Genomic DNA, 23,325 nt, shown 5'->3' with positions numbered 1-23,325 from the left:
GCTGAGCTCCTCAGAGATGCCTGGGCTGTTTGCATTTCCTATCACCCCCTCTGGGACATCACACAGTGTTAGGCACCCAAGGGACAACCTGGGAAAGACATCACAACTGCTGGAAGGAACGTCTTAGGACATCCATTTCAAGCCCATTTCACAGACAAGATACAGAGAGGGAGAAGACTTGTCTGAGGTCATACACAGCTGGCTAATCAGTAACAGAGCTGGGATCTGACACAGATGAGCACTGGGATTTGAACCCAGGGCCTCTGGCTCAAGTCCACTCCTCTGCTCACAGCCCAGGGCTGGTGTCCCCTCATCTCAGAGTGCTCGGTCCATAGCATGTAGTTTCCCCATAGCCCTGACGCTGGGGGCTCTGAGCTAACCTGGTACGTGGGGCTCTGCACCCCACACCTCCCTCTGTGCCTTTTACCTCATGCTCTCATATATATCACAGCCAAAGGAATGTGCGACGTCAGAGCTGGGAGTGGCCTCCCATCTCGTCCCCGCATACAAGCCGCCTGACGCTCAGAGAGGCGAAGAAGGCCCATGTCCAAAGCCACACAAGCTCTAAGGAGCAGATTCTTCTGATCACTCCCCTGAAGGCTGGTGGGGAGCTCCCTGTGGGTGAAAGGTCTTTCCATCCTCCACATATCTGCGAGCCCTTCTCAGAGAAGCCCCTTACTCAATCAGCTGCTCAGCAGGCCCCCATGTGCCAGCCCTGCATAGCCAACCTTGGGGACTGGGGGGCAGAGAAGGCCTGTCCTTGGGGACCTTGAACTCTGGCTGGGAAAATCAGACTGATGGGAACAGAGCTTGGAAATATTTCCTGACTAGTTCTGCCACTCAGGAATCTTGGCTCGGATCTTCGGGAACTTTCATGTTACTTCTCAGAACCTGAGTCCTCACTGTTCTCAGGATGGTAGAGGGGGGCTGTGACCCCACTGAGGGATTTAGCCTTGCCCTGCAAGGGGCTATAGACACAGGTCCCACTCCTAGAACAAGGTATGAGGCGTCCTCAGAACCACCTGGTGAGGAAGGTGGTGCCAACATGATCCCATTTGCAGAAGGGGAAATTGAGGCTGAGATGTGGGTCGCTAGTACCCTGGCCAGGTTACTCTTTGCCCCTCGAGGACCCCACCCTTAATGACTTGGCTCATCCATGATGCCAGCGGGTGACACCAGGAAGGAGTTGGGGGGAGAGGCAGATGTACCGCCCAACAGCCTGGAGAGCGTGGCTTTTGCCAGTGGCCATCACACTCAGAGCTAAGCAGGGATGGCCAGAGGCTCTCAGGGCTCAGGCGCAGGCTGCCCTGGATGATCCTGGGGCCTGGCCATGTTTGCAAGCATCTCCCAGCCTTTACAAAGTTCCTAGAGCCTTCTCCGTGTAGCTGAGGTAAGGAGGAAAGTGAGGCTTAAAGATGCTGCCATTGCGGGGGAGCTTGCTAGGATCGCACTGATGGACGCATCCCACGGGCCAGGACTCCCTGGCCTCCAGTTCTGAGGTCCAGCAGGACCCGCTCAGTGCCACCTGGGGCAAGGTGAACAGGGTCATGGTGTCAGAATGGTCTGATTCCAAACGTGGCAATCATGTCTCTGGGTGTCTCGTCATGGGGTTAGAAGCTGCTCGGCATCGGGCCTCCAGCCTCATGGGACAAGCCTCAGAGGTAGTCTGTCTGGCCCCCTGCCTAAATCTGCACCTCCCCCTCCCTGTTCAGTCCTCTGGGGCCGCTGCCTCCTCCAGGGACACACACTCTGGTGGCCTGGGGAGGCGGAGGCTTGGTCATCCCTGTTAGCCTTCAGCCCCTACCTCCATGAAAAAATGGCTTCCCACAACCACGCCTGACAGCAGGGCATGCCCCCCTTTAGACAGCCCCAGGGGCAGCTGGGCAGCCTCATTTCAATCTCATTTTATTTGAGCACCTGCTGTGAGACAGGGAACACGGAAGACATATGACCCCCCCTTCAGAAGACAGACAGGAGCCCTCCAAGGCACTTGACAAAAACCCGAGGATACTGCGAAGATGGCAATTCTCACTTTGTAGATGAGGACACTGAGCTACAGGGGAGCTGGTGACCTGCCCAAGGTCACAAAGTCAGTGAGCACGGTCCCGCTGACCCTCTCATCTGCACAGACCTCCAGGGAGACTCTGGCAAACGCTCTGCCCAAAGCCCACCGAGCCCGCCCGGCAGCCTCCAAACGAAGGACCATGGTGTCGGCCAGGGCCTCCTCACCCCAGAGGCTTCCGCCCCTCTCACACCTGGGCTTGCTCTCGGACGGCCTGTGTGCCAGCATGGAGCTGGAGCGCCCACGAGCCCGGCTCCCAGGTCTGTGTCTCTGTCCTCCCCTGTGCCAGGGTGCCCTTCCTCTGTGGCAGTCGGTCCTGGCCCTTCTGACTCTCATCCCGTGGGATGGGCTGCTCCTTCCCTCTGCCCAGATGGTTTGCGCCCCTCCATCCATCCTCCACAGCCTCGAGGTCCTGACATGTGGGATGTCCTTCCCAAGCTCTCCATCCTATCTGCCACGCCGGGTCAAGGTCAGCACAGTACTGTCAGACCCACGGTATAAAGGCAACAGCAGCAGGTCCCAGGGCGAGCGGGCAGGGCTCACTCCTGGGCGAGGGCACCAGCCAAGGGTCCAGCGCTCACTCAGAAGAGACTGGGGGCAGCACCGTGGGCTGAATTCTGGTCCTCGATGTACCTCAGGATGTCCAGCTCATTCAGAGCTTGGACCTGCACCTGCCGCTGGTCCTCCCTCGGGGCCGCTCTCACCATTGGGGCAACAGCCTTTGGGGGTGGGATCGTGGGCTTCTTGGGGATTGCTGGCTTGGCAGGCATCCAAGGCTTGGCCCTGGGCAGGGCTTGGGGTCTGGGCTCTGACCCCAAGCTCAAGATCTTCTCCAAGTCCTCGTCCACTCTGAAGAGCAGAGGAAAGGGAGCTGGTGAGCAGGCCCTGGCACCGGCAGTGCCCATCCCCCAGCAGTGCCAAGGCTGGCCGCTGCCCACCCCAGAGGCCCAGCCTTGAACCAGCTTCCTTTCACAGACTCTGAGGCCACAGGTCTCCAGCCTAACTTGAGCCGGCACCCAGTGGTCCTGAGGGGGCTTCCCCGAGATGGGGAGGGCAGAAAGCGCCTCGTCTGATGACTGACCCATCAATGGATCACTTTTTAAGTGCCAGGAGCTGTTAGATGACAGACAAAAGAGGGAGAGCCTGTCCTCAAGCAGCTTACACTCTACTGGACAGTAGGGAGGTGCTCAGGGCAGAGCCGGCCCAGGGAAAGGCATGCTGGGTGACTAAATACAGTGCCAAGGTCTCCCTGCCATCCCTCTTTGGAGATACGACCGCTAACACATCAGTCACAGGACCACAGGCCACCAGCTGTGCTGGCCTTGGGCCCTGGAGCCCCTCGGTCACCAGCTCAGCTGACCCAGATGCCCCGGCTCCCATCTGGCCCAGACTCCTGGGCCAGTCAATGGGCAGAAACAATCCTATTCACCCTTGAGGACTGAGCCCAAGTGAGATGAATCATTGAGCCATCAGTCCCCGAGGGTGCCAGATGCTGGAAGACATGGGGTCTCAGGACTCCAAGCTCCTCATTGTACAGAGGGAGGCAGCCCACAGCAGGTCAGGGACTCCACGCTGGGCTCCTGACCCCTAGGCTGGCTCTAACCACAATCCTGCCCCACTGCTGGGCACATCCCAGAGAGACAGGAGAGCAGAGAGCACAGCCATGGAGAGGGGGCTCCAGGACTGCTTAGGGCCACCCTGTGGGGGTGGGCCCATGCTGCCCCAAAATGCTCCTGGGGATCCCTGAAGGAAGGCAGCCCTGGTGGGGGTCAAAGCTGAGCCTTGTGGGACAGATCCAATGGGGGTCTTGGCAAAGCCTTTGGGCTAACCCAACGATGGGACAGAGGACCCGGGAATCCTGCCTGACACCTTCTCCCTGGGTGACCTTGGCCAAGTCTCTTCCCCTTGGGCCTGGGTCCCAGCTGTCAGATGAGGGGGGTGGGTTTCCCTTCCAGCTGCGGATCCCCTGAAGCACATACCCAAACAGGTCATCATTGACGTCCGTATGGGCTGGGCCCAGCACGGGCTCCTGGTGGCGCTCGCAGGCAGTTGGTAAAAGCAAGGAATCTCCCAGGGAAACCTTTCCTCCTAAGTCAGGGTCTTCGAACAGCCTGAGGCCTGGAAGGAGAGGCAATTAATCAACATTTATTAAGCACCTACTATATGCCAAGCAGTGAGCTTGCTGCTGGCAGGGCGCAGAGGGAAAGGACAGAAGAGCCATCCTGGCCGGGTGTTCTACATGTGCAGACACATAGCCACTCAGGCACCGCCCCTGCTGGCTCTCATTAAAGCGTGGATTTATTTTGTATGACTTCAAGCATTTGTTACAAGGGAGGGCTTTCATGTTGGCGGGGGGTGCTACTGACACCAGAAGAGCATCTGATGAATCTGGGCATGGACGCACAGGGAAGAGGCAGGGATTCAGGTTCAACTGGAAACAAACTCTCAACAGCCTGGACTGTGCAGAGCCAGATTCGAGGCTTCCCCTGGAATCTGCCGGCCTCATCTATCCCCACCTTGTCCCCGGGCTCCAGGCCCTACTGCAGAGTGCGGGGCCGAGAGTTGGGAAGACCCGAGTTCAAATGTGGCAGCAGAGGTGCTCAATAAATGCTCGTTGTCTGACTGACAAAGCCCTGGGCATCCCAGGCCCTGTCCTGCTGACACGGGTGCCAGACGCGCTGGTCCTCTGGGCCACAGAGGGCCTGCCTGCTTCCTTGGGGGCGGGGGAGAAAGGAGTGGCCCTGTGAGAGCCAGGCATCCACGTCAGGGCCGGAGCCAGCCAAGGGAGGGAGGCCTGGGGCCCGGCCTTGCCTGGAATCAGAGCGAGGCTGAGGAGGGCCGCAGTCCAAACCTCTCCCTTGTCCAGACGTGTGGACTTGTCCACTACAACAGTGGGTGGGGTGTGGGCAGCAGGTCCTGCCCCTGGAGCTGAGAGCCATGACACCAACGCAGGCAATTCAAACCCCGGCAAGGCGCAAGCCGAGGCTGAGAGAATCCAGGCAGGCTTCCAGGAGGAGGTACTCACACAGCACAAAGATGCTCTCATCTGATCTTCACACACTGGGAGGCAGGAGCTATTATGGTTTTTCCCATTGTACAGAAAAGGAAACTGAGGCAAAGGGTAAGTGACTCGCCCGGGGTCACACAGCCCCTAAGTGTCTGGGGCAGATTTGAACTCGGGCCTTCCTGACTCCAGGCCCAGCCAGGACCCTCCGAATGCCCAGGGTGTTGCACTACTCACTGTCCCGGCTCGGGGCCCCGAAAAGCTCGTCATCTTCAAAGATGGTCAGCTTGGGCCTGCTCTCTTTGCTCGGGCCCGCCGGGGTTTCCTGAGGTCTGGCCTGGAAGGAGGCAGGAGGCTTCTTGGGCTTCTTGGACCTGGCGAGGAAGAAGAGGTCAGCCTTCAGCGCTTGGATGCCCCCTGGAGGGGGTCTGCAGTGGAGCGCCCCAGGGATCCGCACTGGGCCTTGGCTCCTGTCCTAGAGATCAGGAAAGCGCGTGGGGGGGTGTGTGTGAGGTGATCTCTGGGGCCCTTCCAGGATCGATGATCTCATCCCTCCACCCCCACTTTACAGAGGGGCCTGGGGCTCAGAGAAGGAAGGGATATGGTCCATGGGCACAGAGCTAGCAAGGCCCAGGCCCAGGATTCAAACCCAAGGCCCCTGAGCCCTCCTCCCCACCCTGCTCTCCCTTCAGCCAGGCCAACTTCTGGCTACCCCAGTGACGTGCTTGCCGCTGGAAGAGGCCATGAACGTGCCTGGGCATGAGGCCCCTGCCCCAGGGCAGGGCTCAGGCTCAGGCCAGGCGTTGCCCGGAAATGAACCAGCCTGGCACGTTTTCCACTCGGTGCCACCAAAGTCTGCATTTAGCAGAGCAGGAGAGAGGGGGCCTATGGACTGTGGTGGCTGTATGACGGGCCCAAACCTGACGGCTCAGCTGGGGACCCAGGGAGGGGCCCTGGAGACCATTGAAGCCTGGAGTCCTCAGTCCCCGGGGAGGGGAATCCTGAGGAGGGAAGAGGAAAATGCACTTGGCCAAGATCAACTGAAAAGAGGGAAGCTGGGGAGAGGGGAGCACATGGGGAAATCAGCAGAGGCAGGACCCCTGCAGTCCTGGCCTCAGACCAGGACAGGTCTGTGTGCCCCAGCGATATGCGCTGAGCCTCTGCTGCCTCACACTTATCAATGGCTGGGACAAAGGGGCCTGCACCTCCGATCGGCATGTGACAAACGTGGGGAGGAATGACAAGCAGGCTCAGCATTTATTAAGATCTCCAAAGGTCTGAACATCTGGGGTAAATCCAGGAGGGCAGAATGAAGTTGGCCGAGCCGGGTAGACACCCACGACCCCACTCACTGAGGGGGATGGACAGGAGGAGATGGGTGGGGCTTGGGGCTGACTGCATTTAGTTATAAGCGGGAAGGGCAGGGAGAGAAAACAGATTTTTGTCAATTAATTTTAAAGTTAATTGGGCTCAATCTAAGGTCACAGAATCCCAGAATCTCTGATCTGGACAGGTCCTTCAGAGGTACTGAGCCTAAGCTGTGCCTGACCCAGAATCCTTCACAAATGGTCATCTGGCTTCTGCTTGGTGACCTCCAGTAATGGGGGGGAGGGACAACGACGGGGACAGAGATGGAGAGACAGAGAGAGACAGAAAGAGAGGGAGAGGGAGAGAGAGACAGAGAGAGCATGCCAAGGGTGCTTTGTGCCTAGACAAAGGCAGTCCTCGCTTTCATCTGGCTGGACAGTGAATCCAGGGAGGGGAGGGTCATGGGAAAGAAGGCTGGAAAGGAGGTCAGACCCCGACTTGGGAAGACCTGAAGCACCACTTCAGGCCCTGTTTCTGTTATCCTAGCCGCTGAAGGTGTTCCCGAGGGGAGGAGCCCGGTCAGAGCTGTGCCTTAAGTCCTGGGGGCAGCTGCAGGCACTGGATGGGAGGGGGTTGAGCCTAAGGGAGGGAGAGCTAGAAGGAGGCTTTGGCAATAATCCCTAACCCGGCCTGAGCATGCAGGGAAGGGCAAAGTCTCCAGGGCCGGTGTCTGGCACTCCAGTGGTTATGGGGGTAAGGGAACTGGGAGCTGGAGAGGGCAGAGCATGAGTGTGCTCTGGGCGTTGAGCTTGAGATGTCTCAGACATCCGGGAACTGTCCAGCAGGCCAGCTGGCAATACTGGACTGGAATTCTGGAGAGAGGTAAGGGCTGCAGACAGAGAAGAGGGAGTCATCTGTGTGGAAGGTGGCTTTGAACCCCTGGGAATTTCTGCTACCATGAGGAGAAATTACAGAGAGAAATGAGAAGAGGGACCAGGACAGAGCCCTGGGGGAGGCCCAGTTAGGGGGTAGCATGGGAGATGGAAAAGGAGTAGGCAGAGAGGAAGGAGGCAAACCCACAGAGAAATCAGGGGAGGCAAGTATCTGGGAGGTGGGTGAGGAGAGGTTAGCCATATCAAAAGCAAAAAGGTTCCAGACTGAGAAAGGGTCATCAGATCTGGCACTAAAGAAATCTTTCTTTGGCCAGCCTGGAGAGAGCAGTTTCAGTTGAGAGGCTGCAGGGTATGATGGACAGAGTCAGGCTGGGTGACCCTGGGCCAGTCACTTAACTTCTCTAGGCCTCTGTTTCCTCACCTGTAAAATAGGGTTGGATTCAACAGCAGCGTCTGCTGGCCAAAGCTGCTCAGCGCAGGGAGGGAGGGAGGACGGCAGGCAGACCCAAAGGGCCCAGGGTGGGCAGGGGCTGAGCCACCGGGCCAGGGGCCTGTTCAGACCATGCAGGGCTGCCCTTCTGGCACACACAGTCTTAGGGCTCTGCCTTCCACCCAGCTGGATGTGGTCTGGTTACTGCCCAGATGCCAGCTGCAGCTCTTGGGCTCCCCACTCTGGCCACAATGGGGATGGACAGCCTGTGCCTGCCCCCTGACAGCAGCCCACCAGGGTGGACCCTTGAGGCAGATTAATGGGAGGGTAAAAGGGAGCAGGAAGGGTTTCTGAGCACAGAGGGACCTTAGGGGTCCATCCCAAAGCCCCCTAAGTCATTGTACACATCAGAAAACAGGCCTGCAGAAGGGAAGAGACTGACCCAAGGTCACCCAGGTAGCAAGGGGAAGAATCAGATGTGGAATCCAGACCCCCGACTCCAGAGCCAGGGCTCTCTCTACTGACCTCTGGCCAGAAGTGGCCTCGGATGACACTGCCAGCAGGTGTGACTTGGGGGTGGCTGGTGCCTCAGCCCACAAGCCCTGCAGAAAATGACCCCCCAACACCTTGGGGGGCCTGGGCTCCTGACTGTCAGGACGAACAGCAGCTGACCAGCTGAGCTGGGTATCTGGGTGTTGGGGAGAGGAGCCTGCCCTGGCAGTCGGGAGGCCTGCACCATGGCCACTTGTCGGACCCCGAGCAAGGGACTTCTCTGCTCTGGCTCAGTTCCCCATCTGTCAAGTGGGAACCACAATCCCTCCCTTGCCTTCACACAGGGACCCAATGAGAGAGGGCAGGAAGGCATGTGGGAAACATGGAAAACCTAAAGTGATGCACAGGAGAGTGACTCTGAGGGGGTGGGAATCGTGGCCCTGCCTCACTCACCAGGTGAGGCACTCTGTGGGGCTCAGAGAAATGGAAGGCCATCCTTGTTACCACCCTCCAGTGCCTCCAGGTTCATGCTCCTAGAATGAAGGGCAGAGCTGGGAGGGCCCTCAGAGATCCACCCCCCCAATTTAGACAAGAAGAAACAGGCCAAAGCAGGCTGAGGGGGCCAGAGCTGCCTCAGCTGTGGCCCTCTCCTATCCTGCGCTCAGTTCTGGGTACCACAGAATTGAAGAAAGACAGTGAGAGGCCGGGGGTCTCCAGAGGAGGCAGTTAGGATGACCAAGGGCCGTGGAAGGAGTGCGCAATGATCTGGGGATGTGCAAGCCCATCAGATACCTGAAGATGAGCTCCAGGGAACAGAATCCGGGGCCACAGAGGGGAGCTACCACAAGGACCATGGAGGCTGCAGGGTAGGGCGAGCTTCCCTGCAGCTAGAGCTGCCCAGAGGGGGCTGGGTCCCAGTGCTTTGGGGAGGGGGGTGTCTTCCTTCGAAGCCTGCAGGACCCCTCACCAAGTTGTCCGTGATTCTGGCTCTGGCTCCGACCTGTGTGGCCCTGAGCAAACCGCTTGTCCTCTCGAGGCCTCCGTTTTCTCCCTCACAAAGTGGAAGAAGGATGGCCGTGAAGGCCTCTGAGGGCCCCTCCATCTGGGCACCCAGGAGCGTAGGGTGACCAGTCCAACTCAAGCTCTGGCTATGACACCAGGTGTTAACTCCTACTTACTTGGTGTGCTTATAGGTGTGCCACCTGGAATAGGCACAGAACCCTGCATACAGGAGGCACTTAATCTATGCTTCTGGAATGGAAAGCGAAGTGACCCAACTCTACCGAACCAAATGGCCAGCCACCCAAAGGGAAAGGCCCAGCAATGGGCTGGGCGCCAGGTGGGCTGCTGTTTGGCCCACCGAGCTCTCGCACCTCCTCCTGGAATGAGGAGGAGATCCAAGGGAACATTCTCTGCACCCAGAGTATTTTCCTGCCCAAAAAAGGAGCAGCTCCAGGCTGGCTCCGGGAAAGCCAAGCCTCTCCGTATGTTGTTGGATGGGTTACCAGGGACAAGAGACGGAGCTGAGGACACACTCTTATCTCTACCAAAACAAGGCCAGAGTGGGAAAGCTGGGTCCAGGCCGCGCCGGCTGCCGACAAGATCATCACTCCACTTTAGCCCTCCACTGTCCCCGCCTGACCCCGGCTGCTGAGGAAATGGCTGCAAGATGGAGGGATGGCCATCAGCTCTGGCCACCAAGGGAAGGCCGAGGAAGGCCGGGGGACCTTGACGACCAGCTACCATCCAGAGGGAAAAGGGGTCCGGAGAGGGGAAGCCACTGACCCAGCAGAGCCCTGGAGCCGTGTCGCCATCTGCTCCTATAAACTGGTGTTAGGAATTTCAAGTTCACAAGAAGGGGAGGCTGGTGCAGGACAAAGGTGCAGGCTGAACCCAGGGCCAAAGTGGCTTTGGCAAAACTGCCCCCGGGGGGAAGAGAAGCCCACAGAAGAGAGAAGACAGGCAGGAGGGTGGCCCGTGGAAAACATGGAGAGGACAGAGTGGCCCCAGGGGCTGGTCCGCTGGTCATCTAGCTACAAAGGGCCTGAATCAGGGGATGGGGGGTGGCCCCCAAGAGGAGCAAAGAGAGCACCTGGCTGCCCTGGACACGGAGCAAAGACATCCAGGGGTCCTGGAAGAAGCAGCACATGTGGCTGCTGAGCCCCACGAGGAACATCTGACAGACCGCAGACAACGGGGGAGGAGGACAAGCCGCAGGCAGAAGGCAAGGTTCATCCTGACCGTCAGCCACAGTCAGCAGACTCAAGATCGGGCGGCGCGGCTGTGGCTCCTGGGGAGATCCCAGGACATTTCACGAAAAAGAAGGCCCCAAGGGGGGGATGCCATGGGGCCAGCCTGGCATCTTCCAGAGAGCTGCTGGTTCTGGTGAAGTGGCTGCTACAAGGGAAGGCTGAGGCAGTGCTACGCAGACGGCCAGCAGAGAGTCATGCAAAGCAATCTGATGCAGGTCTTGTGCTGTCCTTGCAGAAAAGACAGAGAGGCAAGACCTCAGGAGTGAAATGGAAAAGAAGGTGTAAAAGCTCACTGAAGACAGTAATTCCTTAAAAATTAGAACTGGGCAAGTGGAAGCTAATGGCTCCCTAAGACATCAAGAAACAAATGAAATGAAATGAATAAAAAATATAAGAAAATGTGAACTATCTCACTGGAAAAACAACTGACCTGGAAAATAGACGGAGCAGAAATAATAATTATTGGATTACCTGAAAGCCATGATCAAAAAAAGAGCCTAGACATCACATTCCAGAAGTTATAGGGGAAAATTGCCCAATATCTGAGGTCCAGAGGATAAAACAGAAATCGAAAGAATCCACTGATCACCTCCTGAAAGAGATCCCAAAATAAAAAGTGCCAGGAATATTATAGCCAAATCCAGAGATCCTAGGTCAAGCAGAAAATATTGCAAGCAGATGGAAAGAAACAATTCAAATATTGTGGAGCCACAGTCAGGATTACACAAGATTTAGCAGCTTTCACATTAAAGGAGAGGAGGGGTTGGCATATAATATTCCAGAAGGTGAAGGAGCTAGGATTACAACCAAGAACACCCTATCCAGGGGCAGCTAGGTGGTGCAGTGGATACAGCCCTGGATTCAGGAGGACCTGAGTTCAAATCCAGCCTCACACACATAACACTTACTAGCTGTGTAACCCTGGGCAAGTCACTTAACCTCATTGCCTAGCTAAAAAAAAAAAAAAAAGAATACCCTATCCAGTAAAACTGAGTGTAATCCTTCAGGGAAAAATGGATATTTACTAAAATAGAGGATTTTCAAGAATTTCTGATGAAAAGACTAGAGCTGAATAGAAAATCTGGCATTCAAACACAAGCTCGAGAGAAGCATAAAAAGAGAAATCATAAGGGATTCAATAAGTTTAAACTGTTTACATTCCTAAATGGGCAGATGATACATGTAACTCCTAAGAACTTCATCATTATCAGGGCAGTAAGAAGGAGTGTACACAGAGGGTACGGATATAAGTCAATCATAATGGGATGATCTCAAAAAGAAATGAATTGGGAAGAAAGAGGGATGCACTGGGAGAAGGGGCAAGGGACGGGTGGGGGAAATTCTCTCACATAAAAGAGGCATGCAAGGAAGAGCTTTTATAGTGGAGGTGGAAATGGGTATGTGTGGGGAGTAGCCACTCTCACTGGAATTGGTTCAAAAAGGGAAGAACACACACACACACACACACACACACACTCAGTTGAGTATAAAAATCAATCTTACCCAATAGGATAATAGGAAAGGAAGGGGAAAAAACTTAAGAGGGATGGGAGTGGGGGAGGTGGAGAAAGAAAAGGATCATAAAAGGAAGAGCAGACTTCAGGGAGGCAGTGGTCAGAAGCAAAACAGACTTTTGAGGATGGACAGGATTTAAAAGAAGAAAATGGGATGAAAAGAGATACACAGTAATCATTACGGTGAACATGAATGGGACAAGCTCACCCATGAAAAGGAAGCAGAGAGCAGAACCGATTAGAACTAGAATCCAAGAATCCATTGTTTACAAGACACACATCTGAAATAGAAAGGCTTGCGTGCACACGGAGGCAAAATAGAGCTGGAGCAGAATGCAGTAATCTGCAGCTGATGCAAAAAAGGCAGGGGCCACAAAGTGAAGGCAGCAGAACCAGGAGAACATAGTACACAGTGACAGCAACGTTGTGTGGTGATCAACTATGAATGACTTAGCGATGCAACAGTCCAAGACAATTCCAAAGCACTCTCAATGAAAAACACTATTCGTCTGCAGAGGAAGAGCCGATGATGGACCCTGAATGCAGATCGCAGCACACGGCTTTAACTTTTTCTTTTGTGTTTTTTTTCCCCTTTTGGTCTGTTTCTTCTCTCACTAATATGCAAAGATGTTTTACATGATTACACATATATAACCTATAATCAAATCACTTACTGTTTTAGGGAAGGAGGGAGGGTAGGAGAAAATTTTGAAGTCAAAATTTTCAAATAAATGTTAAAATTTGTCTTTACATGTAATTAGAAAAAGTAAAATACTATTACAAAATACAGAAGTAGCAATCATGATATCAGAAAAAACAAAAGTAGGGGCAGCTAGGTAGCGCAGTGGCAGATACGTGACATCAGCTATGTGACCTTGGTCAAGTCACTTAGCCTCAATTGCCTCACCCTCCCCCCAAAAAAGCCAGAAAAGGCAAAAGTAGACCTAATTAAAAGAGATAATTAAAGAAACTACATTTTCCTAAAAAGCAGCGTAGATAATCATTTACAACAAGTTTCTCTGAAAAAAAGGCCTCATTTCTCAACTATATTAGGACTTGAGTCAAATTGGTAAAAGTAAGAGTCATTCCTGAATTGATAAATGGTCAAAGGATATGAACAGGCAGTTTTCAGAAGAAGAAATTAAAGCTCTCTACTGTCATATGAAAAAATACTCTAAATCACTATTGATTAGAGAAATGCAAATTAAAACAACTCTGAGGTATACCTCACACCTAGGGATGTGGAAAAATAGGGACATTAATGAACTGCCAGTAAAGTAGTGAACTGGTTCAACCATTCTGGAGAACAATTTGGAACCATGTGCAAAGGGTTATCAAACTGTATATACCCTCTGATCCAGAAATACCACTGCTAAGTCTATATCCCAAAGAGGCCAAGGAAAAGGGAAAAGGACCTATAGGTACAAAAACATAGCAGCTCTTTTGCAAAGAAGTGGAGTAAAATGGCAGGCCCATTACTTGAACCCAGGCCCCAGGATTCCCAACCAGCTAGTGGGATGAAGACATACCTCATGATGCCCAGAGGGTCTAGCACCTCCTCTTCTTCCTCCTCTTCCTCCTTCTTCTGTTCTCTCGAGTGGCTCAGGCTGCTAGGCAAGGGACCCCCACCCACTGTCTTGTCTGGCTCCTGGAAGAAGTCAATGCCATCCTCTGCGTCCCCATCAGCTTCATTCTTGTGCTCTGGGGGACCCCTTCCCATTAAATCAGTGCCCCCAGAGGACTTGGTTCCTATAGCAAGAGACATAAAAGAAGGGGCAGGGGGAAGGCACAAGCCTGGGCACTGGTTTCAATTTTGCCAAGGGAATGGATAAGGCACAGCAGGCCGTGATGCCAGGAATCTAGATTTCCTGATGGGGGGGCAGGTGGGAAGGAGAGAATTTGGAATGGGAAATAAAATAAAACGGGGTTAAATAAAGACAAGCCTAAGGCAGCAGCATCTCACCCCCACCAAGCTGGCAAACATCCTAAAAAGCACCATGGCCCAGCGCTGGCAGGGCTGAGACAAACAGGTTCCCTCTGTTGTTGGGATGGCAAACCGGTGGAATCTTCTCAGAGAGCCATCTGCAGGTGCCCACCATGTGAGCCCCCCCTTGTCCCAGAAATCCTGGCTTCCTCAGTCCCATCATCTGCAGGAGGCCTTTCCTGGTCCAGCTAGAGAGCCAGAATGCTGCCAGTGCATCCCCCCCCCCCCACATGACCTTCTAGCCATTCTGCAAACCCCTGGGGTGGGATCTCCACCCTCATTCCAGTGGGAGCTCTTTGAGGTCAGGGGCTGTTTACCTTTCTTTGTAAGTCCAGCATGGCACACAGTGAGCACATGAGAAATGCTCTATCACATCTATCTTTCTCATCCTTCCATTCCTCTGCCTCTGTCAGTCTAGCCATCCTTCCAGTCCTTCTTCTCCTTCTCTCCCTCCCTCTTCTCTCTGTCTCTGTCTCCTCCCCCTCCCCTTCTCTCTAGGTTGTTTCTCCCATCAGACTGTGAACTTCTTAAGGTCAGGGACTGTGGCTTTCCTTTTCATTGTATTCCCAGTGATTAGCATAGTATTTGGCATACAGTAGGTGCTTAATAAATGCTTAGTGATCCGGGGGACCAGCTGGGAAGCATCCAGGACGCTGTGCTCCCTCCAGGACCAGGAGGCATAGGGAGAACCAAGAGATCTGGAGAGGTCTCTAGAACAGAGGACAGAAGGAGCGAAAAGCCGAGCCAGAGGCAGAGAAACACACTCCCTCCCTCCCCAACAAAGTCAAAGGGCCCCTGGCCTCAGTGTTCATTCCTTTACCCAAAGGTAAGCTCCCCAAGGGCAGGGATCTGGTCATCCTTCAGACTCCTAGAAATCCAGCTGGAAAGAACCTTAAAGAGCCCTTAGTCCAACCCCATCATTTTCAGGAGCCCTGGACCAGGAAGCAGGAGAACTGGGTTCCATACCTGCCTCTGCCTCTCTGTGACTTCAGGCGATGGCTGTCCCCTCTCTGGACTGCCATTCCCTGCTCTCTGCTCCAAGGCCCCTCCCAGCTCTGATATCCCCTGTTCTATGTCTAAGAGCTTTCTCCAACCTGACCTTCCCCGTTCTAAGCTCCCTCACAGCTCTGACCTTCTCTGTTCTGTGTTCTTAGAGCTTTCCCAAACCTGACACCCCCTGTTCCAAGGCCCCTTCCAGCTCTGACCTTCCCTCTTCTATGTCTAAGAGCTTTCTCCAACCTGACATCCCCTGTTCTCAGGCCCCTCTCAGCTCTCACCTTCCCTGTTCTATGTCCTATGAGCTTTCTCCAACCTGACCTTCCCTGTTCTAAGCTCCCTCCCAGCTCTGACATCCCCTGTTCTGTGTTCTAAGAGCTTTCCCAAACCTAACATCCCCTGTTCTAAGCTCCCTGTCAACTCTGACATTCCTTGTTGTAAGGTCCTTCCAATTCTCAACCTTCCCTGTTCTAAGCTCCCTCCCAGCTCTGACATCCCCTGTTCTGTGTTCTAAGATCTTTCCCAAACCTGACATCCTCTGTTCTAAGGCCCCTCCCACCTCTCACCTTCCCTGTTCTAAGCTCCCTGCCAGCTCTAACCTTCTCTGTTCTATATTTTAAGGGCTTTCCCAAACCTGACCTTCCCTGTTCTAAGCTCCCTCCCAGCTCTGATATTCCATGTTCCAAGGTCCCTCCCAGCTCTAACACAAGGTTAGGAACAGAGAAGCTGTTCCATATTCCAAGGGCTTTCCCAACCTGAAATTCTCTGTTCTGTGTTGTAAGCTCCCTCTCCATGCTGACATTCCATATTCTAAGCTCCCTCCCAGCGCTGACATTTCATGTTCTAAGCTCCCTTCCAACTTAGAAATTTCCTGTACTTGGGATCCTCTCAGCTCTAACACCCTAGAAACCAATCCAGATCCAGCCTGGAGACCTTAGCCAACAATGCCTACATGTTCAGAAGTCAGGTAGCGGATGTGAGTGATAGCAGAACACCTGGTCACTCACCTAAGAATGCCAGCAGCTCAGGGCTGGTGGTGAGCTCCTCATTCCTTGCGATCTGATGCATGATGTCATTGAACGCAGCCCTCCGTTCCCGTATGTCAGACTCCCCAACAAACAAGATTTTTCTGGGGAATGAGGGAAGGGCAGCCTGTGGATATCGACTTGTCAGCTTCTGGTAAAACTCTTCAATCTCACTGTATTTTTTAGAAACCTGGAACAAGACAGACATGCGCTGACCTGGACATCAAGGTAGCCCAAGGGGAGAAGTCATCCAGTGAGGGTGGGAGGAGGAAGAGCCCAGCCGTGGGGGTTGGTGATTGCCTCCGAGGGGTATCCGTGCTTCTGGCCTGGAGAGCTCTCTCATGTCCCAAGGGCATGAAGGGGAATTCCTAGGACTTGTCCAGAGCTACTTCCAGTGATTGGTGTGGGCACCACGGAGAGTTCGAGGAGGAGCCAAGAACCCCTTACTGAGAAGTACAGTACTTGGGGACTATGGAGACTGGTGAGTCTAGCCTGCAACTTGCCCAGAACTTGCAACATTCTTGGTAATCCTATCTTGCTTGAAGATCCCTACAGCCCATCACTGTCACTGAGTCAACACGCATTTATTAAGCACCTGACTGTGTGCCCTAGTGATCTGGTGGACAGCTCTCCTTGTTAAGAAGGTCTTCCTGATATTCAGTCCAAAATGGTCTCTTCATAGCTTCTCACCTGGTTCTGCCCTCCCCCCCAGCTGGAAATGTGGCTCTGGAAAAGGCTCATTTTTTTTAATGATAGCCTTTAAAAATGTATTATTTTGTTTCTGTTTTTTCCCAATCAAAATGATTTTTAACATTCATTTTCTTTAAATTTTGAGTTCCAAATTCTCTCCCACCCTCCCCAATCATGAAGAAGGCAATCTGATATAGGTTATACATGTGCAGTCATGCACATTTCCATATTAGTCATGTTGTGAAAGAAAAGACAGCCCAAAACAAACAAACAAAAAAAAACACAAGAAAAATAAAGGAAGTTTTAAGTGTGTGCTTCAATTTGTATTTAGACATCATCAGCTGTTTCTATGGAGGTGAAGAGCGTTTTTCATCAGGAGTCAGTCCTTTGGAATTGTCTTGGATCACTGTATCGCTGAGAAGAGCTAAGTCTAGCAGAGCTGATTATCCTACAATGTTGTTGTTACTGTGTATGATGTTCTCCTGGTTCTGCTTGCTTCATTCTGTATCAGTTCATGTAAATCTTCCCATGTTTTTCTGAGAGCATTTTGTCTGTCACTTCTCATAGCACAATAGTATTCCATCACAATCACGTATCACAACTTGTTCAGCCATTCCCCAATGGATGAACATCCCCTCAATTTCCAATCCTTTGACATCACAGAAAGAGTTGCTATAAATATTTTTGTACTTATAAGTCCTTTTCCTTTTTGTTTTGTATGTCTTTGGGATACAGACCTAGTGGTGATATTGCTGGGTCAAAGGCTACGCATGGTTTTGTAGTCCTTTTAGCATAGTTCCAAATTGATCAAGATAAGGTCAAAATGGGTACATGGTTTAGACATAAGGGGTGATGCCATAAGCAAATTAGGAGAGCAAGGAATAGCTTAGCTGTCAAATCTATGGAGAATGGAAGAATTATGACCAAACGAGAGACAGCACTATGAGATGTAAAATGGATAAATTTTTACACCAACAAAACCAATGTAGCCAAGAACAAAAAGAAAGCAGAAAACTAGGAAACAATGTTTACTGCAAATGTCTCTGACAAAGACCTTATTTCACAAATATGTAGGGAGCTGAGTTAAAATTTGTAAGAATACAAGTCATTCCCCAATTGATAAATGGTCAAAGGATATGAACAACAGTTTTCAGACAAAATAATCAAAGCTATCTGTAATAAAAAAATGCTCTAAATCACTATTGATTAGGGAAATGCAAATTAAAATGACTGTGAGGTACTACCTCATACCTACCTGATGGACTAATAGGACAGAAAAGGAAAATGCTGTATGCTGGAGGGGATGCGGGAAAATTGAGACTTTAATGCACAGTTGGCGGAGTTGTGAACTGCTCTAACCATTCTGGGGATTAATTTGGAACTATGCCAAAAGGGCTATAAAACCATGCATACATACCCTTTGAGCCAGCAATACAACTACTAGGTCTGTATCCCAAAGGGATTTAAAAAAAAAAGGGAAAAGGATCTATCTGTTAAAAAATATTAATACCAGTTCTTTTAGTGGTGGCAAAAAATTGGAAGTTGAGAGGATAACCATTAATTGGTGATTGACTGAACAAGTGGCATATGAATGTAATGGAATATATTGTGCTATAAGAAATGATGAGCAGGCAGACTTCAGAAAAACCTGGAAAGACTTGTCTGGACTGATGCTGAGTGAAGTGAGCAGAACCAGGAGAACGTTGTACAAGCAGCAGCCACGTTGTGTGATGGCTAACTTTGATGGACTCAGATCTGCTCAGCAATGCAATGATCCAAGACAAGTCCAGAAGACTTGTGATGGAAAACGCCACCCACGTCCAGGGGAGAACTATGGAGTTTGAATGCAGATCGAAGCATGCTATTTTCACTTTTTAAATTTTTTGTTTTTGAGTTTTTGGGCCTGTGTTTTCTTTCACAACATGACTAATATGGAAATATGTTTTGCATGACTGTACAGGCATAACCTCTATCAAACTACTTGCCTTCTCAGTTAGAGGGGAGGGAAAGGAGGAAGAGAACTTGGAATTCAAAATTTCTTAAAATGAATATTAAAGATTGTTTTATATGCAATTGGGAAAAAATGTAAAGTGCACAGAACTTAGCTATGAAGCTATCCCCTCTGCAGAAGCTGACACCTCCAAGGGGGCGTCTAAGTGGCTCTAAAACCCTAAGAGGCCCAGAGTGAGCTACTGAGCTCCCCAGGCACGGCCCCACCCAGGCCCACACGATATGCCCCAAATTACAAGGATCCCCGAGCACCGAGGCACAGGGCGGGATCTGGAGACCTTGGAGGCTCCTGCAGTCACAGGGGAATTCTCCCAGAACAGATAGGCTGGAAACCCCGTGAATGCCAAGGTCCTGGTGTCATCATCCACAGGCAGCCTGGGTCACTATGGGGGTCCCAGAGCCCAAGCACCAGTTCTAAAACAGAGTGCTCCCTGTGGCCCCATCTAGAGGCTGCTCTCTCCCTCTCGCCCCCTCGCCCCCTCCCTCTCTCTCTCACTCCCACACATATACATATGCATGTGTGTGCGTGCACACACATGTCTTGGTAGAGCAACCCCTCTGGCCCCACGGATACTTTCATTCTGTCTCTGGATCCCCGGCACCAAACACAGAGCCTGGCATCGATGTGGACAGAGGAATGGGGCGCCCTCACCACCATCTCTCACCTGATCTACAATGACAGGTTCTCAGGACTGACTGGGAGGCGTCCCCAGATGGCTTCTGAACCAGACTCCAAGTGCCCTCCAGCCTCTGCCTGAAGCGCCCCCTGGAGGCTGCCTCAGAAAGGAACTTCGTGGGTCACCCTGTCAGAGGCCTCCTGCCCAACACAGCACTAGGACGTGCGCTCACCATGAACTGGACGATGTCCTCGGCTCTGTGCTTGGCCGACTTGAAGGCGGACAGCCAGGTCACCACCATAATCTGGTATTCTATATGGCCGGACATCATCTTTCCCCGGAACTCCTGATATGTGGGGACGGAGAGGTCCAAGCCAGTGTGAGCATTCTGAACTTGCCTACGCAGAGGAAGGAAAAGGCAAGGAGGTCAGAGAGCAGGTGGGGGCAGCAGGGGAGGGATGCCGACAACAGGCCAGAGGGGCTCACACCTCGGGGAGACTCACTCAGTCGATGATCACTTATGAAGTGCTTACCATGGGCCAGATTCTGGGGATGGAAATACAACCAGAGCCCAGTCCTGGGGGGAGCTCCCTCCCTGCATCCTGGCCCAGCTGCTTCCCCTCAGCCGCTCAGGCAGGCAACTACTACAGCTGTCCTCCTGATTGTGCAGGTGAGGCGGCGGAGGCCCAGGAAGGCCCAGGGAGGCCCAGGATCACCGAGCTGGTGAACGTCTGAGGTGATCTGGAACTCGGCTCTTACCTGGCGACTCAGCCTGCTATTTTTATTAATTGTGAGAAACGCTTCCCAATTCCATTTTAACCTGGTTTGGCTGTACTCAGGAGGTGTGCAGGCTGCTTTGGGGGCTGCGAGTGTGACCCCTCTGCTCCGGGATCCTCCCAGGGCGCTCCATGGTGCCCTTTCCCTCTTGGGCAGGTTCAGTGCCCAGCTCTCAGTCTTTCTGCCCTCATATCAAGTGACTTACCGTTCAGAGTGATTTTTGGCTCAGATCCTCCACCCTGTGCCTTGGCTCCCACACGTATGGATGAAAGAAGGTAGAGAAAATGGAGAACCTGGGCCTCACTGTGCCCTCCCTGCCCCAAGGCCATTTCCTTCCCTCCTTCCCAAAATAGTAACAAAAGCTGGCATTTATATGGTGTTTTAAGGTTAGAAAGTTGATCCTCATGACAATTTAGGGTGCTGTTATTATCTCCTTTTTACAGATGAAGAAACTAAGGCAGAGGTTAAGTGCCTTGTCCAGGGTCACACAGCTAGGAAGTGTCTGAGGCCAGGTTTGAAAACCCATCTTTCTCCACTGCGCTCATTGAGCTCCCTGACCTCTAAGCTACTTCACTGGCTGTGAACTCCCCATTCTGTCCTCTGCTCCATCTCACATAACTGGGTGGCTTCCACACTGTCCTCCTGGCCCTTGTCTCACACGAAGATGTCAAGTGCCTCGACATGCACAAGTGGCCCCCTTCCATTCTCCAACAGCTCACCCCCTTTGCCAGTGCCACTCCTCATAACCTTCCAGCTCTCTCTCTACTGGTTCACTCCTGGCTGCCCACAGATATGTTCATGTTTCCTCCTTCCTTACTAACTAGCATCCTCTATCTCTTCTGCCCTTTGCAGCCAAACCTGAAAAGGCCGTCTCCTCTAGAGGGCTCTCCTCTCACTCTGTTCAACCCCTGACAATCTGGCTTCTGGTCTCCTCATTGCACCCCAACTGCTCCCTCCAAAGTGACCTGTGATTTCTTAGTGCCCAAATCCAATGGCTCTTTCTCTGTCCTCATGCCCCTTGACCTCTCTGCAGCCTTGGGCACTGTGGGTTACTTTCTCCTCCTTGACTCTCTTCCCTCTAGGTTTTCAGGACTCTGTCTCTATCTCTCTCTCTGTCTCTCTCCCCCTCTCTCCCCACCCCAACCCCTCTCATAGTTCTCCTACCTGTGTGACTGCTCCATCTCAGTCCTCTTTGCTCTTTCTTCATCCAGGTCAAGGACAGGTGTCCTTCAGGGTTCTGTCCTAGAATTCCTTCCCTTCTCCCTCTACCTTTACATCTCTCCTATCTACCTTCTCTCCCCAGACAATGTACCCAGCCTGGTGCAGGCCCTCACCATCTCTTCTATGGGCCATCACACTAGCCTGCAGCTGGGGCTGCCCCCCCCAAGTCCCTCCCCTCTCCAATCATCCTCTGCTCAGCGGTTAAAGTGATCTTCCTGAAGGGCACTCTGACCATGTCCCCCTCCCCTTCAGGGGAAGGCTTCCCATTATCTCCAGGGCCAAATCTAAAATCCTGTTTGGCTTTAAAGCCCTACTGGCCCTTCCTACCTTTCCAGTCTTCTTACACCTTCCTCTCCTCCATGGTCTCTGTGCCCCGTGATTCTGGCCTCCTGGCTGTTCCTCATACAAGAGACTCGGTCTTCTGACTCTGGGCATTTCCACTGGCTGTTCCCTGAGGCCTAGCCTTCTCCCCCTCCTCATCCCTGCCTTCCTTCTGGTCCAGCTCAAATCCTCCAGGAAGCCTTCCCTCTGTTGATTCTCCCTAGGCTGTCCTGTCTGTGTCTTGTCTCTACAGAGTTGTTTGCATGTTGACTCTGGAGGGCAGGGGTCTTGCTTCTGTGCCTGGCACATAGGAGGCACTTGCTCCATCTTGAGGAAGTGCTCAGGGACTGCCCACTCCTCTCTGTCTGTCTCTGTCTCTCACTGTCTGCAGCCTTCCTCGCTTGACTCCTTAGCTTGTCAAAACCAACAATGTGCCCCTCCATGCCCACCCTGCAGACTCTTCCCTGAACTGAGAGGCAGCAGGCCGGGCAGTCTTTTGGCTCCCCCACAGCAGGGAGACTGGGCTTTCAGTGCTGGGTCCCCTTTGCAGCTCTGCCCCAACGTGCTGTGTAACTCTGGAAACTGCCTCAGTCTCCTCCTCTGTAAAATGAGGGTGGTTGTGGGGAAAGTGAGAAAAAGTGCTAGAGAAAGGGGAGCTGGTTTTCCCTCCTCCTCCTCTTTCACAGAAGGGCAAATGAAACAAATGAGAAGACAACCTGAAGGCCTGGCCCTGAGAGGCTCTCCCTACTGCCCCACCCCCCCACACAGACATTCCTGGGAGAAGCAAAGGCAGTCTCAGCTGCCTCAGACAGCAACCAGAAGGAAATCTGCCCCCAGGCCCAACACAGGACACGAGGCCAGCCTATCCCCCGTTTTACAGGTGAGGACACTGAGGCGGCCTCAGAACGCTGGGCACCCTCCTCCCCAAGCGGACAGAGTCGGGCAGCCTGCGGCTGCTGGGGCCTCCCTCTGAGGCTCAGTTCCCGCCTAGGGGAAATGGGGGGAATCGTGCCCTGGGGCTGGCCCTGGACGGGGACCAGGCCAGGGGCCCTGGGATGGACAGCGTCTGTCGTGGGGAGAGCTCCCGGATTAGGGGCTCGGTGGGAGAGCTCAGTATTAAGGGCCCGGTGAAGGGCCCCGGGGAGGATCGGCTGCACCTCCATAGCTCTCGAAGACTTTGCCCCCGCCCGCCCCCGTCCCCGCCCTCCCCGGGGCTCACCTGCTGGCCACGAGCACGGCTGGTCCCGGCTGCATGGCGACGAGCTGCCACGGCTGCGGTCACAGTCACGGGATGGAGGCCGACTTCCCTCCAGCACCACTCCCTATGGTTCTTGGGGGGGGGGGAGTTCCTCGGCCTGCTGCCGCGCTCCTCCTGATCTTATTCCTCCTCCTTCCTTCCCTTCCTCCTTCTTCTCTTTCTCCTCCTCCGCCCGGCCCCCGCTGCGGCCAGCTCAGCGCCCCGCCTCGCCGGGGGTGGAGCGAGGATCGGAGCCGCCTAGTTGGGATGTCCCGTGAGCCTCGGCCTGGAGATGCCGGGCCCTGGCCGGCACATCCCGTCAGCCTGCTGCCATTCATCACTCTAGGCGTGGATTGGGGTCTTCCTGTGGGCTGAGGACTACAGAGAAAGGCCAAGATGGTCCCTGCCCTCTGGGAGCACAGAGTCTAACGGGGAGACAAGCTGGAAACAGGATCAATACGGAGTAGCCTTAGAGGGAAGCAAGGGGTGAGC

At 53.3% G+C, this 23,325-nt stretch overlaps 1 protein-coding gene across 1 annotated transcript; it reads right to left on the bottom strand.

The window, feature by feature from the left end:
* Positions 1–1,889: 1,889 nt before the first annotated feature.
* On the bottom strand, positions 1,890–23,123 carry HS1BP3 (HCLS1 binding protein 3). Its single transcript, XM_020967405.2, has 7 exons — positions 22,816–23,123; positions 19,510–19,675; positions 15,943–16,150; positions 13,485–13,704; positions 5,304–5,440; positions 4,042–4,180; positions 1,890–2,911 (listed from the first exon to the last, which is right to left on the bottom strand). The coding sequence occupies exons 1-7, from the start codon at positions 22,848–22,850 to the stop codon at positions 2,644–2,646; spliced, it is 1,173 nt and encodes a 390-aa protein (XP_020823064.1). The 5' UTR covers positions 22,851–23,123; the 3' UTR covers positions 1,890–2,643.
* Positions 23,124–23,325: the final 202 nt, after the last annotated feature.

The sequence above is a fragment of the Phascolarctos cinereus genome, unplaced genomic scaffold (assembly GCF_003287225.1).
Source record: "Phascolarctos cinereus isolate Bilbo 61053 unplaced genomic scaffold, phaCin_HiC Scaffold_2;HRSCAF=192, whole genome shotgun sequence".
NCBI lineage: Eukaryota > Metazoa > Chordata > Mammalia > Diprotodontia > Phascolarctidae > Phascolarctos > Phascolarctos cinereus.
Note: the sequence above shows the minus strand (reverse complement) of the source record. Positions and strands in the feature narration are given on the sequence as shown.